The sequence below is a fragment of the Eublepharis macularius genome, chromosome 8 (assembly GCF_028583425.1).
Source record: "Eublepharis macularius isolate TG4126 chromosome 8, MPM_Emac_v1.0, whole genome shotgun sequence".
Lineage (NCBI taxonomy): Eukaryota > Metazoa > Chordata > Lepidosauria > Squamata > Eublepharidae > Eublepharis > Eublepharis macularius.
The window spans coordinates 84,994,184-85,006,753 of NC_072797.1; the positions used below are offsets into that span (position 1 = coordinate 84,994,184).

At 43.8% G+C, this 12,570-nt stretch overlaps 1 protein-coding gene across 1 annotated transcript in view; it reads left to right on the forward strand.

Moving 5' to 3' along the window:
- SHC3 (SHC adaptor protein 3) overlaps positions 1–12,570 on the forward strand; it is a 71,385-nt gene that overhangs the window by 6,962 nt on the left and 51,853 nt on the right. The window contains exon 2 of the mRNA XM_054987668.1: positions 9,659–9,729. Within this exon, the coding sequence (XP_054843643.1) occupies positions 9,659–9,729 (71 nt within the window). The remainder of the gene's footprint in view (positions 1–9,658; positions 9,730–12,570) is intronic.

Genomic DNA, 12,570 nt, shown 5'->3' on the forward strand with positions numbered 1-12,570 from the left:
TCTCTCTAGCAACTTTCTGGAGCTCTCTTGGAAGGGTTTTTCTGATACACCAGAGAAGTAGAATTATAATGATTACTTTGATGTGGCAAGATTGTTGTATGCAAGGATTGCTGGAAGATGAGTAACACAAACTGCCAGTATTCACCTGGATGGTGCTATTGGGGATGTGTTTTACAGTGAGTAGTGTTTTATAACTGTAATACTGGTAACTCACCTTAAGTACAGAATTTTAAAAAATTGTACTGATGTATAATATGTATTTGTGTGGTTCCTCTGTATGTGTCTAAGTATGTGTGTGTACGTTTTACATATTCAGCCTTGTTATTACTGTTTCTGTTATCATTTATTTACAGTGAATCTTAAGAGCCCTTTGAAGTATAGATCTTCATTATACAGCCCTAGACATCTTATGATTGATCAGGAAATTAATTGCAAACAGCTTTAAGCTATTTAAAGAAGAGCCTAAAATAAAATGTACTGACTCACAGCCACACGGTAGAATTCTAAAATACACACTGACCTCTTAAGAATCTGTGTGCTGCATATAAAACAATATCTCTAGAGCCAAGACTCTGGAGATAGGAAACCTGTAAGGGGACTTGAATGGGAGTTGTTAGTCAGACATTCTGGACTTAGCTCTCCTCCCCTGTGTGAGTGCAAAGTACTCCCCAAATTTTGCAATGTGTCCCCTGTGCCACTGTGCGCACTCTCTCCCACCTTGCGCTATAAATCCCCCTGGCAGAAGGCTCTCGGGCAGAGCTTTGTTCCGTGCCTGCAGTTACCTGAGTTATTTGGCATCCTGGCTGGAGTTTATGGGGGGGGGGGCTGTAATTGGGTGCCAAGAAGAGGATTCTGCACCTCTGGAGGTGCATACGGATTGGTCATGGCTCTAGTCAGCATCCTATGCCCCTCCGGGCTGTTTGAGTGAGATCAGGCGCGGGGGAGGAAGCTACTTTTCTTGTAGGATGAGCGTTTATGGGCTACAATATCATTTTTGTGGTGCTACTTTCATCTGCGGTGGGGTGGGGGTGGGGGTGTTCCCAAGTCTGAAATGACTTAAGGAGCTGACTAACTTGTGCCCTGTCCCCTTGCCCACCAGCACAAGGATCTACATTGCAGATTTGCCCTGCTGTGGCCTCACCTGGCCACAGCAGCTAGGTGCAGGTGGAGAACTAATGTGCAGCAGTGCTGAAGAGAACCACCAATGTAAGTCAGGTTCACGATGGCGTAGAGGGCTCATTGGCTTTCTAAGCACTTTCGACCCCCCACAGAGGATTGCACTGTACATATACAAATTCATTAGCAGTATTTCAGTTATTAGTTGTATAGTGGTTAGAGTGTTGGACTAGGATCTGGGAGACCCAGATTCGAAGCTTGCTGGGTGATTTTGAGCCGGTCACACACTCCTAGCCTGCCTCACAGGGTTTTTGTGAGGTTCAAATGTAGGAATGATGCCACTTTGGGTCCCTATTGGGGTGAAAGGCAGGGTATAAATGAAGTAAACACACAAAATTGCTAGAATCATTTAAGGCCAACCAACCTGCCCCTGGCTGCACAGTGAATCCGTGGGAGAATGGAGGTCTCTGGGTCTAGCAGCATCATACTAGCTTAAACAGTGATCTGTTCAATGACCCAGTTAGTTAAAGCAATATTGTTTAAAAGAACAAAACAGGCACAGGGTTGACTGAGCTTTGCATCATGCCCAAACAAAGCTCTCATGCTCTGGGGAAGCAAATGAACCAAATCTGTACACTGTTGGGATTGATTTTTACAAAGTAATTTCTAGAAAGCATTGAACTCCTCCATTAAAGATCAGCATTTGTCTTCTCAGTGCATTTTACTCTAGAGAAATGACCTTGTTGGGCAACAAGGTGAAAACAATAAATAGGGTCAGTTTTACTGGGACAACATCTCAGCCTCGAAGCTTGTTTGTTCATTCTGCAGGATAGCTACTTTGCATGTGATCAAATTGCAACTGGGGACAGAACATACAACCAACTTGTACTTCCTCATCCTTCCTTCTCCATCTGAATTGACAACCTTTGGGACAGCTTTTCATGTGCTTGGTAGCATATACTAGGTTAAACTGATATTTAACAATTAAGAATGGTTAGATACATGCTGATTATGAACGACAAGAATATGCAAGTGAAAACTTCCAGTAAGTAATCAACAGTGTTATCCTAAACAGAAACAAAAAGAGTCCAGTAGCACCTTTAAGACTAACCAATTTTATTATAGCATAAGCTTTCGAGAATCAAGTTCTCTTCATCAGATGCCTGATCAAAACTGGGCAGATACAGAAGAGGAGGGGGAAAGAGAGAGAAAAGGGAGGGGTCATAAATCACAAGAAGGCAGAATGCAATTAGCATAGAGGCAATCAAAACATTCCTTTGCTTGGAAATGTAAACATCTCCTTTTGGTGTGCAGTCAGTTTGTAGCAGTGAAGGTGTCCAATTCCTATGTAGTATAAGCCTTCGGTAATCACAGCTCTCCCTGCCAGTTGCATCTGACAAAGAGAACTGTGGTCCCCGAAAGCCCACACCAGGCGTCACTGGGCTCCCCCAGATCACGCCTCTGTAAAGAGAATCTGTTACCTGTGGTAATGTGATAACCATTCATAGTCTCTATTCAGTCCCCGCTTGACAGAGTCAAATTTGCATATGAATTCCAATTCAGCAGCCTCCCGTTGGATTTTGTTTTTGAAAGGTTTCTGTTGAACCACAGCGACCTTTAAGTCTTTGGTGGAATGTCCTGGTAGATCTACCAGGACATTCCACCAAAGACTTAAAGGTCGCTGTGGTTCAACAGAAACCTTTCAAAAACAAAATCCAACGGGAGGCTGCTGAATTGGAATTCATATGCAAATTTGACTCTGTCAAGCGGGGACTGAATAGAGACTATGAATGGTTATCACATTACCACAGGTAACAGATTCTCTTTACAGAGGCGTGATCTGGGGGAGCCCAGTGACGCCTGGTGTGGGCTTTCGGGGACCACAGTTCTCTTTGTCAGATGCAACTGGCAGGGAGAGCTGTGGTTACCGAAGGCTTATACTACATAGGAATTGGACACCTTCACTGCTACAAACTGACTGCACACCAAAAGGAGATGTTTACATTTCCAAGCAAAGGAATGTTTTGATTGCCTCTATGCTAATTGCATTCTGCCTTCTTGTGATTTATGACCCCTCCCTTTTCTCTCTCTTTCCCCCTCCTCTTCTGTATCTGCCCAGTTTTGATCAGGCATCTGATGAAGAGAACTTGATTCTCGAAAGCTTATGCTATAATAAAATTGGTTAGTCTTAAAGGTGCTACTGGACTCTTTTTGATTTTGCTACTACAGACTAACACGGCTAACTCCTCTGGATCCTAAACAGAGTTACACCCATCTAAGACTATTTAATTCAGTGGCCTGAGAAGTGTGTAACTTTGCTTAACATGGTGATGCAAAATGTATATTCTGATTGGTGAATTCTAAATTTAGATTCTGTTTCTCTGAACTACTTTTTACAACAGCAAAGCTCTAATGCCTCTGTGCTGATATTTGATTCAGCTGTTATTTTTAAAGATATACATATATAAAAGCAAAATGGGTACAATGATGTACATGCACAAGAATGATGAGTTGGACGAAGCATTCCAAAGCATATACACATGATAGAACCTGACCTTTTTCTTGCTGTGTATTGTATGAAGTTACCCATTGTTTGTGAAGATCTCTTAATATTATAGCAACTCAACCAATTACTGCAATATGCAAACTCTGCCCCCCTCTCAACAATAGAGCCATGGCATTCTGTAGCAGCTGAAGTTTCTGAATTGTCTTCAAGGGCAGACCCATGTAATGTGCATTATAATAGTGTAAGTCTCAAGGCTGCCAATACCATAGTATGGATCCATGTGGCCAGATCAACCAAGTCAAGTCAGAAAGCCATCTTCTGGACTAAATGAATATTGAAGAAAGCATTTTTCACAGCTGAATTAACTTGCTTCTCTAGCAACAATGCTGCAACAGAGTCATTTATGTTTGTGCTCTGCTCTGTGCCTTGTTTGTACTATTGGTTTGTCTAATTACATATAACTATGCAAAAGATTACTGAACTCAGGTGACTAACAGGATCGTTCTAGTGTCACAAAAAGAAAAAGCAAGGGATCTACCACAATTCTGCCTCTTTTCTGGACACTTGTCACACAGTGGCTTTAGAGATTGTAGGTGTAGTCGGTGGAATTGCAGCAGCACAGATACCAGATAACCTTTTTGTTGAATTGTATACAAATTAATAAAGAAATACAATTCCCATTCTGTTTAATGGGGATTTATAGAACAACATTCTTGCCATAGTATGCTTCATTTTAAGATTTTTTATTACATTTCCTTTCCATTATCTGTATCTATATTGGGGACAGAATGTATATTACATGCAATCTCTAATGAGAAATAGCTATTAGGGATATACAGAATCATTAGATCATTTTCTTTTGAGATTTTACATTGGTACACAATTTACTAATTGCCGATGTCCAAAACTCTAGTCTTTCTGTATTCCCATTGTATGGATAACATGATAGATGCACACAAAATTTAAGTGTGGTGTAGAGGCTAGAACATTGGACTAGAATCTGGGAAACCCAGGTTTGAATAGCCATTCTGCCATGGAAGCTTGCTGGGTGACTTTGAGCCACTCACTCAGTCTAATCTACTTTACAGGGTTGTTGTGAGGATAAAATTGAGGAAAGGAGAATAATCTACACCATTTTGGGTCCTCATTGAGAAGAAAGGTGAGATATAAATGAAATAAATAAGGTGGGAGGAGGCATATGAAGAGGCACAGAGGCACATCTCATATTGAGTACCCTGTTAAGTATGTGTTTATTTTAAAAAGCCTTGACTATGCCTATGCAAGGGGGAAAAAACCCTTTCTCTGTCTGGGTGGGGGGAAGAGAGTCAGGACATTTGGAGGTGGACCTAGAATAACAACGATCATTCCTGTGCCATTTTATAATAATATATTGATAAACCCTTCTCCGCCTGATCAGATCTAGGGACTGATTCACATCTTAAAAAGTCATTACTGCCATCACAGGCATTTTGGATAACGTGTCCTGGAAGCTCCATGCTTCCCATGTCCATGCCCAATTTGAGATGGGGATTGGAACCATGATGCATATAGAAAAAGGCAATACAGCCCTTTCATCTATTTCCCCCCTGAATAGAGTTGCCAGGTCCCCCCAGTCCTTGGGTGGGAGGCTTGAGGCCTGGCACCTACCTTGCTGTCTCCTCTTCATGTGTGCATGCTCCAGGCCTGTGCGATAACATCACTTCTGGGAAGTGATGTCATCATGCAGGCCATCCTGGGAGTGCTCCTGCACTCTGCAGGGGACCGATCCGGGCCTGATTCGGGCCCTTATCCGGGCCTAATTTGGGCTAATTCAGCCTGGATCGGGCTGCTGTGGTGCATGAGAGTGCTGCTGCACTCTGCAGTGGTCCGATTTGGGCCTGATCCAGGCTGATTTGGCCCTGAACCAGGCCAATTTGGCCCCGATTTGGGCTGTTTCCGCTCAGATCGGGCCGCTGTGGAGTGCCGGAGCTCTGCTGTGCTCTTCAGCAGCCCAATCCAGGACGATTAGGGGCCGATCCAGACAGTTGCAGTGCACAGGAGCACTCCATGCCGGCCAGGAGCACGCCCGGAGACGCGTTCCCCTGCCTTTCCCCCCTACTGGCCAGGTAAGTGGGGGCAGGGGGTGGAGGGCTGGAGCAGAAGATCCCCCACCCCCAGTGGAGGAGTGGCAACCCTACCCTTGAACCTATTTTTCCAATCTGAATTGGCCAAGTAGGGCACTATCTACCTGCTAGGAAATGTGTAATTATGGATATATGAATAATTTCCTAATGGGACAAATAGCAGCTTTCCAGGGTCATTTCAGATGAGGAAAAAGTGCAAGGAAGCAGGAGGGGGAAAGTCTGAAGCCCTTTCTCCACACCTACTGCAGTTCTCATAAAAATTGGGCCCATATTTGCCTAGGAAGCACAAAATCCTTAGCGCAAGTGTAATCCAAAGTTTTGTAATGAGAGACTTCACTCAGAGGAAACAATATTGAACAAAAGAGAGCAATGTTTCAATATAAGGAAGGGGGTTAGACATTTAAGAAAAGTTGTAACATTGCTGATTTCCAGATTTATGGAACAGCTGTTAAGGTCCAAAAAGGGATGCTCACCTAACCAGAGCCATCCAGCTTCCAGTTCATAAAGTTGAGGTAAGCAAGCCCAAATTCTGAGAGGCAAGCAGGAGCCTTAACTAAGGAGGCCAGCTCTGGGTTGGGAAATACCTGGAGATTTGGGGGTGGAGCCTGAGGAGCATGGGGTTTGGAGAGACGAAGGACCTTAGTGGGGTATAGTGTTGTAAAATGTATTATCCAAGGCAGCCATTTTCTCCAAGGGAACTGATCTCTGTCACCTGGAGACCAGTTGTTATGTGGAGAAATGACGCATTGTATCAGGCTGGGTGCCAGCTGTGACCTTGTAGTATTGATAACTGTCCCACATACCCATATTCTAAACTGGCACACTGGTAGGGTTGCCAAGTCTCAGGGAAGGGGTCAAAACTAGGGGATGGGTGAGTGTGTGTGAGGGATCACGCAGTGGGAGTACTTGCCTCTTGAGCACTCCTGAGTGCCCTGTGTCGTTCCAGGAATGATGTCATTCCTGACATAACGTGAAAGTAATGGGACGTGCTGGGAGCCAATAGAGTGAAAAATTGGCCCCAGACACTAAATTAGGGGCTGATATTCACTCAATTGGCCAGTGGTGTGACCCATTACTTACATGTTGCACCAGGAATAAAGTCATTCCTGGTGCAATGTGAGAGAGCATGGGGGCGCTCTGAAGAACATGAGAGCATGCTTCACTCCTCCTACCATGTTCCTGCACCTTTCTTCCCCCCTCAGTGGGTTGAGAGGTGGTGGGGTTGCAAAGGCTGGGGGAAGAGGATCCTCTCCCCCACCAGGAGACTGGGAAGCCTACACAGTGGTAGGGTTGCCAGATTTGGGGGTGGATGTTTCAGTAGGGACCTCAGCAGTAATGTGATGTCATTGAGTGCAGCTTACAAGGCAGCCATTTTCTCTGTCATCTGGAGATCAGTTGTAATTCCTAGAGGTCTTTAGGCCTAGGTTACCAGTACCCCGGTGGGAGTAGGGTATCTCCCGCTCCCAGCCTCCACACACAACCCCCCCCCCCCCGCCATCTCTTACCTGGCTGCTAGGGGGAGGAAGCACAGGGAATGGGCCCAGGAGCTCCAGAGCACACAGGAGTGCATTCCACAGCTCTTCCTTGTCTCACCAGGAATGACATCATTCCTGGCACAAGGAAGGGAAGGCTCCTACATGGGCTGATTTGATGAAAATGAGCCCCCAAATCAAATCAGCCCCATGTGGGGGCCTTCCTTTCCTTGACATCATTCCCATGCGACAAAGAAGAGTTACGGAGTGTGCAAAGTAAGATAAGTTTCCCCCATCCCTTGGATTGGGCTCCAGGGGACCTGGCAACCCTACCTAGGCCCCACCTAGAAGCTGGCCACCCTACATGCTGGGAAGACGTAAATACAGGGAGGAAGATGAAGATGGCTGCAGTTCTGTTCTCTGACCAGACCTCAAATTAGAGGAGAGCCAGGATTGCCTCCAACACAGCCAGGCTTAAGGAACTAGGAGCTGAACCCCTCCTGTTGCTGAGATTGGTATATAACCTAACAAGATGCTGTGATATTGTAGCCAGTGTATTACTAGAACAAAAGCCATCCTCATCCTGTCAAAAAAGTTGCATGGAAATATAGTCAGCAACCAATGCGGATTTGGCTATGAGACGCTCCCTCCGTTACAGTGCTGTTAGGAATGTATTGTTGAAGGCTTTCATGGCTGGAGAACAATGGTTGTTGTGGATTTTCCGGGCCGTATAGCCGTGGTCTTGGCATTGTAGTTCCTGACGTTTCACCAGCAGCTGTGGCTGGCATCTTCAGAGGTGTAGCACCAAAAGATCTCTGTCTAGGTTAGATCTCTGTCTTTTGGTGCTACACCTCTGAAGATGCCAGCCACAGCTGCTGGCGAAACGTCAGGAACTACAACGCCAAGACCACGGCTATACGGCCCAGAAAATCCACAACAACCACTGTTAGGAATGGATTATGATTTCAATGAGAGCTTAATAGCACTATTTAATTTAAACAATGAATGTCTAGCCCTTAGTTAAAATAATTCTTTAAACACGCCCCTCCCCCGGCCCTGCAGAAGTATTATTCATAGTTGTTTGGGTTCTTTTTCTTAAAACTAGTAAATGCAACCTTCAGCTAGCATGATTGACTGGAACTCTGCTATTCTTAATCCTTTTCCATTACAGCCAATTCAGATATAGGGGCATGTACAGTCTCTCACACTGTGTGGTCATTCACAAATATCTGAATAATATAACTCCTTCATGTATAATTAACACCCAGGATTTTTTCCTGTCGAACGAGCCATTTCTGTGTTATCACATTGCTGTACAAGTGATCAGTTCAACATGAATAAATCTTGGCAAGTTTTTGAAGATGGGCTCCTCTTTTTCAGTTGCAACTATTGTAACGCAACAGAGACAGATTGCATCCAGGCAGCCATGAATTCAAATCTGCCTAAGGAGGAAATTTCTAATTTTGTAGGTTTATTTTTAGAATAATGAATAGCTGGCTGGCCTGCCTGTCAACAAGCCTTTTCAGGGATTTTCTGTGCCAGCATTACAAACTGCTGATTCTGAAAATGCTGTTTATATTGTTTCAAATGTATATCTTCCAGCAGGAGTTTCTGAAAATGTTAATAGCTTACCGCTGCTTCATTTTTTAAAAGGTCCATATTTACACTGCAGTATTTCTATATTCTGTACATTGTCCAGAGTGCTGTTTCAGACGTCATTGTTAGATAAGGCCTGGCTAGGCTGCTGTTCTATACATGGCAGAGCTGGTGAAGGGATTCATAAGCACACGCTTAATATATTATGCCAAGAGGAGGACGGTTCTTATTACATTAGTGTTGTTTTGTAGAATAATTGAGAAATGCACAAGAAGGCATGCGATGCTTTTACTTAACGGAATTTACTTTTAGAAGCCAGCTAATGCCCAAGAGGTGGAAAACACGAATCAAGCTACCAGTTCCTGCTGCAGGGTCTGTCAATTGCAGCCATGAATTCTAGCTTTCATTGGCTACAAAAAAGGGAACATGGTATGGGCTGTACACAAATTAAGCAGAAAACTGTATTCACATTTTGCTTTCTATTCTCAAACTGGAAAGCCTGGAGACTTGATTATTTTTCTTTTAAACTTATGAATCCTGATCAGATGATGGGCCAGTTGAACACCTAGTGGAATGCCCAAACTGTGGATAAAACCCAGCTAACCCAACTGCCCTAACTTCGTATCTCCTTGTTAGTTGTGAAAGGAACTTTTTTGTTTGTAACAGCTGGGCATAGCAAGGTACCCAACAATGTGGCAGCGTGCCTGGCAAAGGGTGTAGTAAATGTCAGCACAGGGCTTAATAGGGATAGACTGTGGCTTTATATTGCATTTTAAAATTTCTTTTATATTGCTGTTTTCAATTATGCTTATAATATACATTTTAAATTTTCTTTCTTCCTATAGTATTTGGGATGTATAGAGGTTCTACGCTCTATGAGATCTCTTGACTTCAATACTAGAACACAAATTACCAGGTAAGATGAGGTGCAGCAAATACATTCCAACAGCTGTTGTTTGAACTGCTTGTCCAAAATAAACATATCCATCTAAGCAAGAACTCAAAGAGCAAAGAATGTGGGCCATCTATTATATTCTGCTTTGATTTACAGGCATGTGCATATAACATGAATTTTCTGGTCTTTGGTTCGTGTCAAAAATACTGGAATTACTGACTTATTTGTGGATAGTACAGAAATGACCATTGGCATTTTTATTCTTGACCTGCTTACCATATTATCAACTGTATACTGCTCGGGTTATATTATCAATTGTATAATGCTCAGGTTTGCAAGGGTTGGTTATTTTGGGGGGCAAGCAGTCTCCCATGAATCTGGGAAGAAGCTGACTAATCTAATGTGAACTGACAGCTTGATAGTACATAGATAGATTGTTACATATCTCTAGGATGCTAGAAGGTAGCAGATCACTGGGTACTCTGTCCCCACAAAAATAGAAACGCTGCTGTTGGGGTGGTGGAATATAAAACCTAGGCTACACATATAGCAGAATATTGTGACAGACTCCTAACTGTTCCTCTTTCTCAGCATTGTATCATTCTACTACCTTGTTCAGTTGTCTATGATAGCTGTTGGCATCTTCGAAGCACTGGGAATGCTTTCTTTGTAAACTCCAGTTGTGTTTTCCCAAGATCTTTAGAAGACCAGGTTGTTATTTATATACAAGTGGAGAATCCACAAGGACTTGCAGGGGGCATCTCATTCAACCTCCCTCACTATTTTCTCTTTTCCTTCCTTGTCAACCCCTATAGCATCTCCCCTTTTTACCACTTCCTTCCCACCCAACATACTTTTATCTGCCCTCCTGCCTTCGGCTTTCCTTCCTTCCTTCTCCCTGGCAGCCTCTTCCTGTGAAAACTCCGACCAAGTTGTATGGAGCCGGCTGACCTGGGTCCAGTTGCATTGTGGGGAACCTGCAAGGACTTGTGGGGGATAGCAGAGTGTTATCTGTATCCCCTCCCCATACTTTTTCATCTTTTCCTCCTCCTGATATTCTACATATCCTCACCTTTCCCTGCTTCCTTCTCTCCTTCCCACACACTTGCCCTTTATTTGACCTCCATCTTGAGCTACATTTATTATTTTGTTTATACTCCACCTTTCTCCACAATGGAGATCCAAAGCAGCTCACATCATTCCCTTTTCTTCCATTTTATCTTTGTAATAACCTGTGAGGTAGGTTGGGCCCAAGATCACCCAGTAAGCTTCCATGGTAGAGTAGGGATTTGAACCTGGATCTCTCAGATTTGAGTCTGAAACCTCTACATACACTGGGTTTTGTGGGGGAGCTACTGTTGAACAAGCAGTCAGGCCTGGAAGAGCCATGCAGATCAAGTGATGTAGCTACCAGGTCTGGCCTCAATGAGTCCTTCTTCAAAGGCCAAAACAGCCCTGAAAAGGGCCCTTCCCCCTCCTTCTGCCTTTTACTGACTGAAATCAAGGTTTGAAGTCTGGCAATACTGTTGTGGTTGCCTAGCAATGGTCACAAAGGGCATCTGATTCTTAAAGCTACAGGCTTTCCATTTATCATTTTGGGAGGGGACCTGGCACCTACCTTATTGCGTGTGTGTGTTCCTGAGCCTGCACGATAATGTCACTTCTAGGAAGTGACATCATTGCGTAGGGCTTGGCTTCCCCGGGAACATTCCTGTGCTCGGGGGGGGGGGCAAATTGGGCTGGATTTGGACTGCTTCAGCCTGGACTGGGCCGCTGCAGAGTGCAGCAGCTGATTCAGGCCTGGATTGGGCTCAAATCGACCTGGAACCAGCCGCTGTGGAGCATGGGAGTGCTCCCTAACTCCACAGTAGCCCAATTTGAGCTGATTTGGCAAGAACCGTCCCGGACTGGGCTCGAATCAACCTGCATCAGCCTGGAACAGGCCATTGCAGTGCACTGTTAATGCCCCCAAATTCTTGATGGGGCCATGTTGAAAACTAGCTATATTGATATGATATTAAACAGTAAGCACATGACATGATAATGTAAAAAGTATTTTTTAAAGTATTTTTTTATTCATCCCTGATATGTTCTGGAAATCAGGAGGGGGAGAGCTCTTATATAGGATAGGAAATGGAGCGACTATCTTCATTCCAAATTTGAACTCTAAGCTTGATTATAATTTAGGGATAGCGGGGAATCAGCACTTTCAAGATGATGAGATGTTGGTATCCTAATCTAGTATGGTGTAATGTTGGAAAAAGCCTTAGATAACCTGAGTTTGAACAGAATAGAATCATAGAATTGGAAGGGGCCATACAGACCATGTAGTCCAACCCCCCTGCTCAGTGCAGGATCAGCCTAAAGCATCTCTGACAAGCATTCATCCAGCCTCTTCTTGAAAACTGCCAGTGAGGGGGAGCTCACCACCTCCCTAGGCAGCTGATTCCAGTTTTGAACTACTCGGACCGTGAAAAAGTTTTTCCTAATATCCAGCCAGTACCTTCCTGCATGTAATTTAAGCCCATTGCTTCGGGTCCTACCCTCTGCTGTCAACTAGAACAGCTCCTTGCCCTTTTCCAAATGACAGCCTTTCAAATATTGAAATGACAGCCTTTCAAATTCAAAAATTAGAATTATTGTGAACATAAAATGGGGAGGGAGACCCTTGTATACTACCCTGATTCCCTCAGAAGAAGGGTAGGCTAAAATGGGATAGATAATGCTTCAGTTTAGTTTCAGATGTATTACTATATGGACCGATGGCAATATGATACATGAAAAAACATTTTATTTTTATTTATTAAAATACATATACCCTGCTTTTGCTTTAGGCTCAAGGCGGCTTACAAATAATAACTA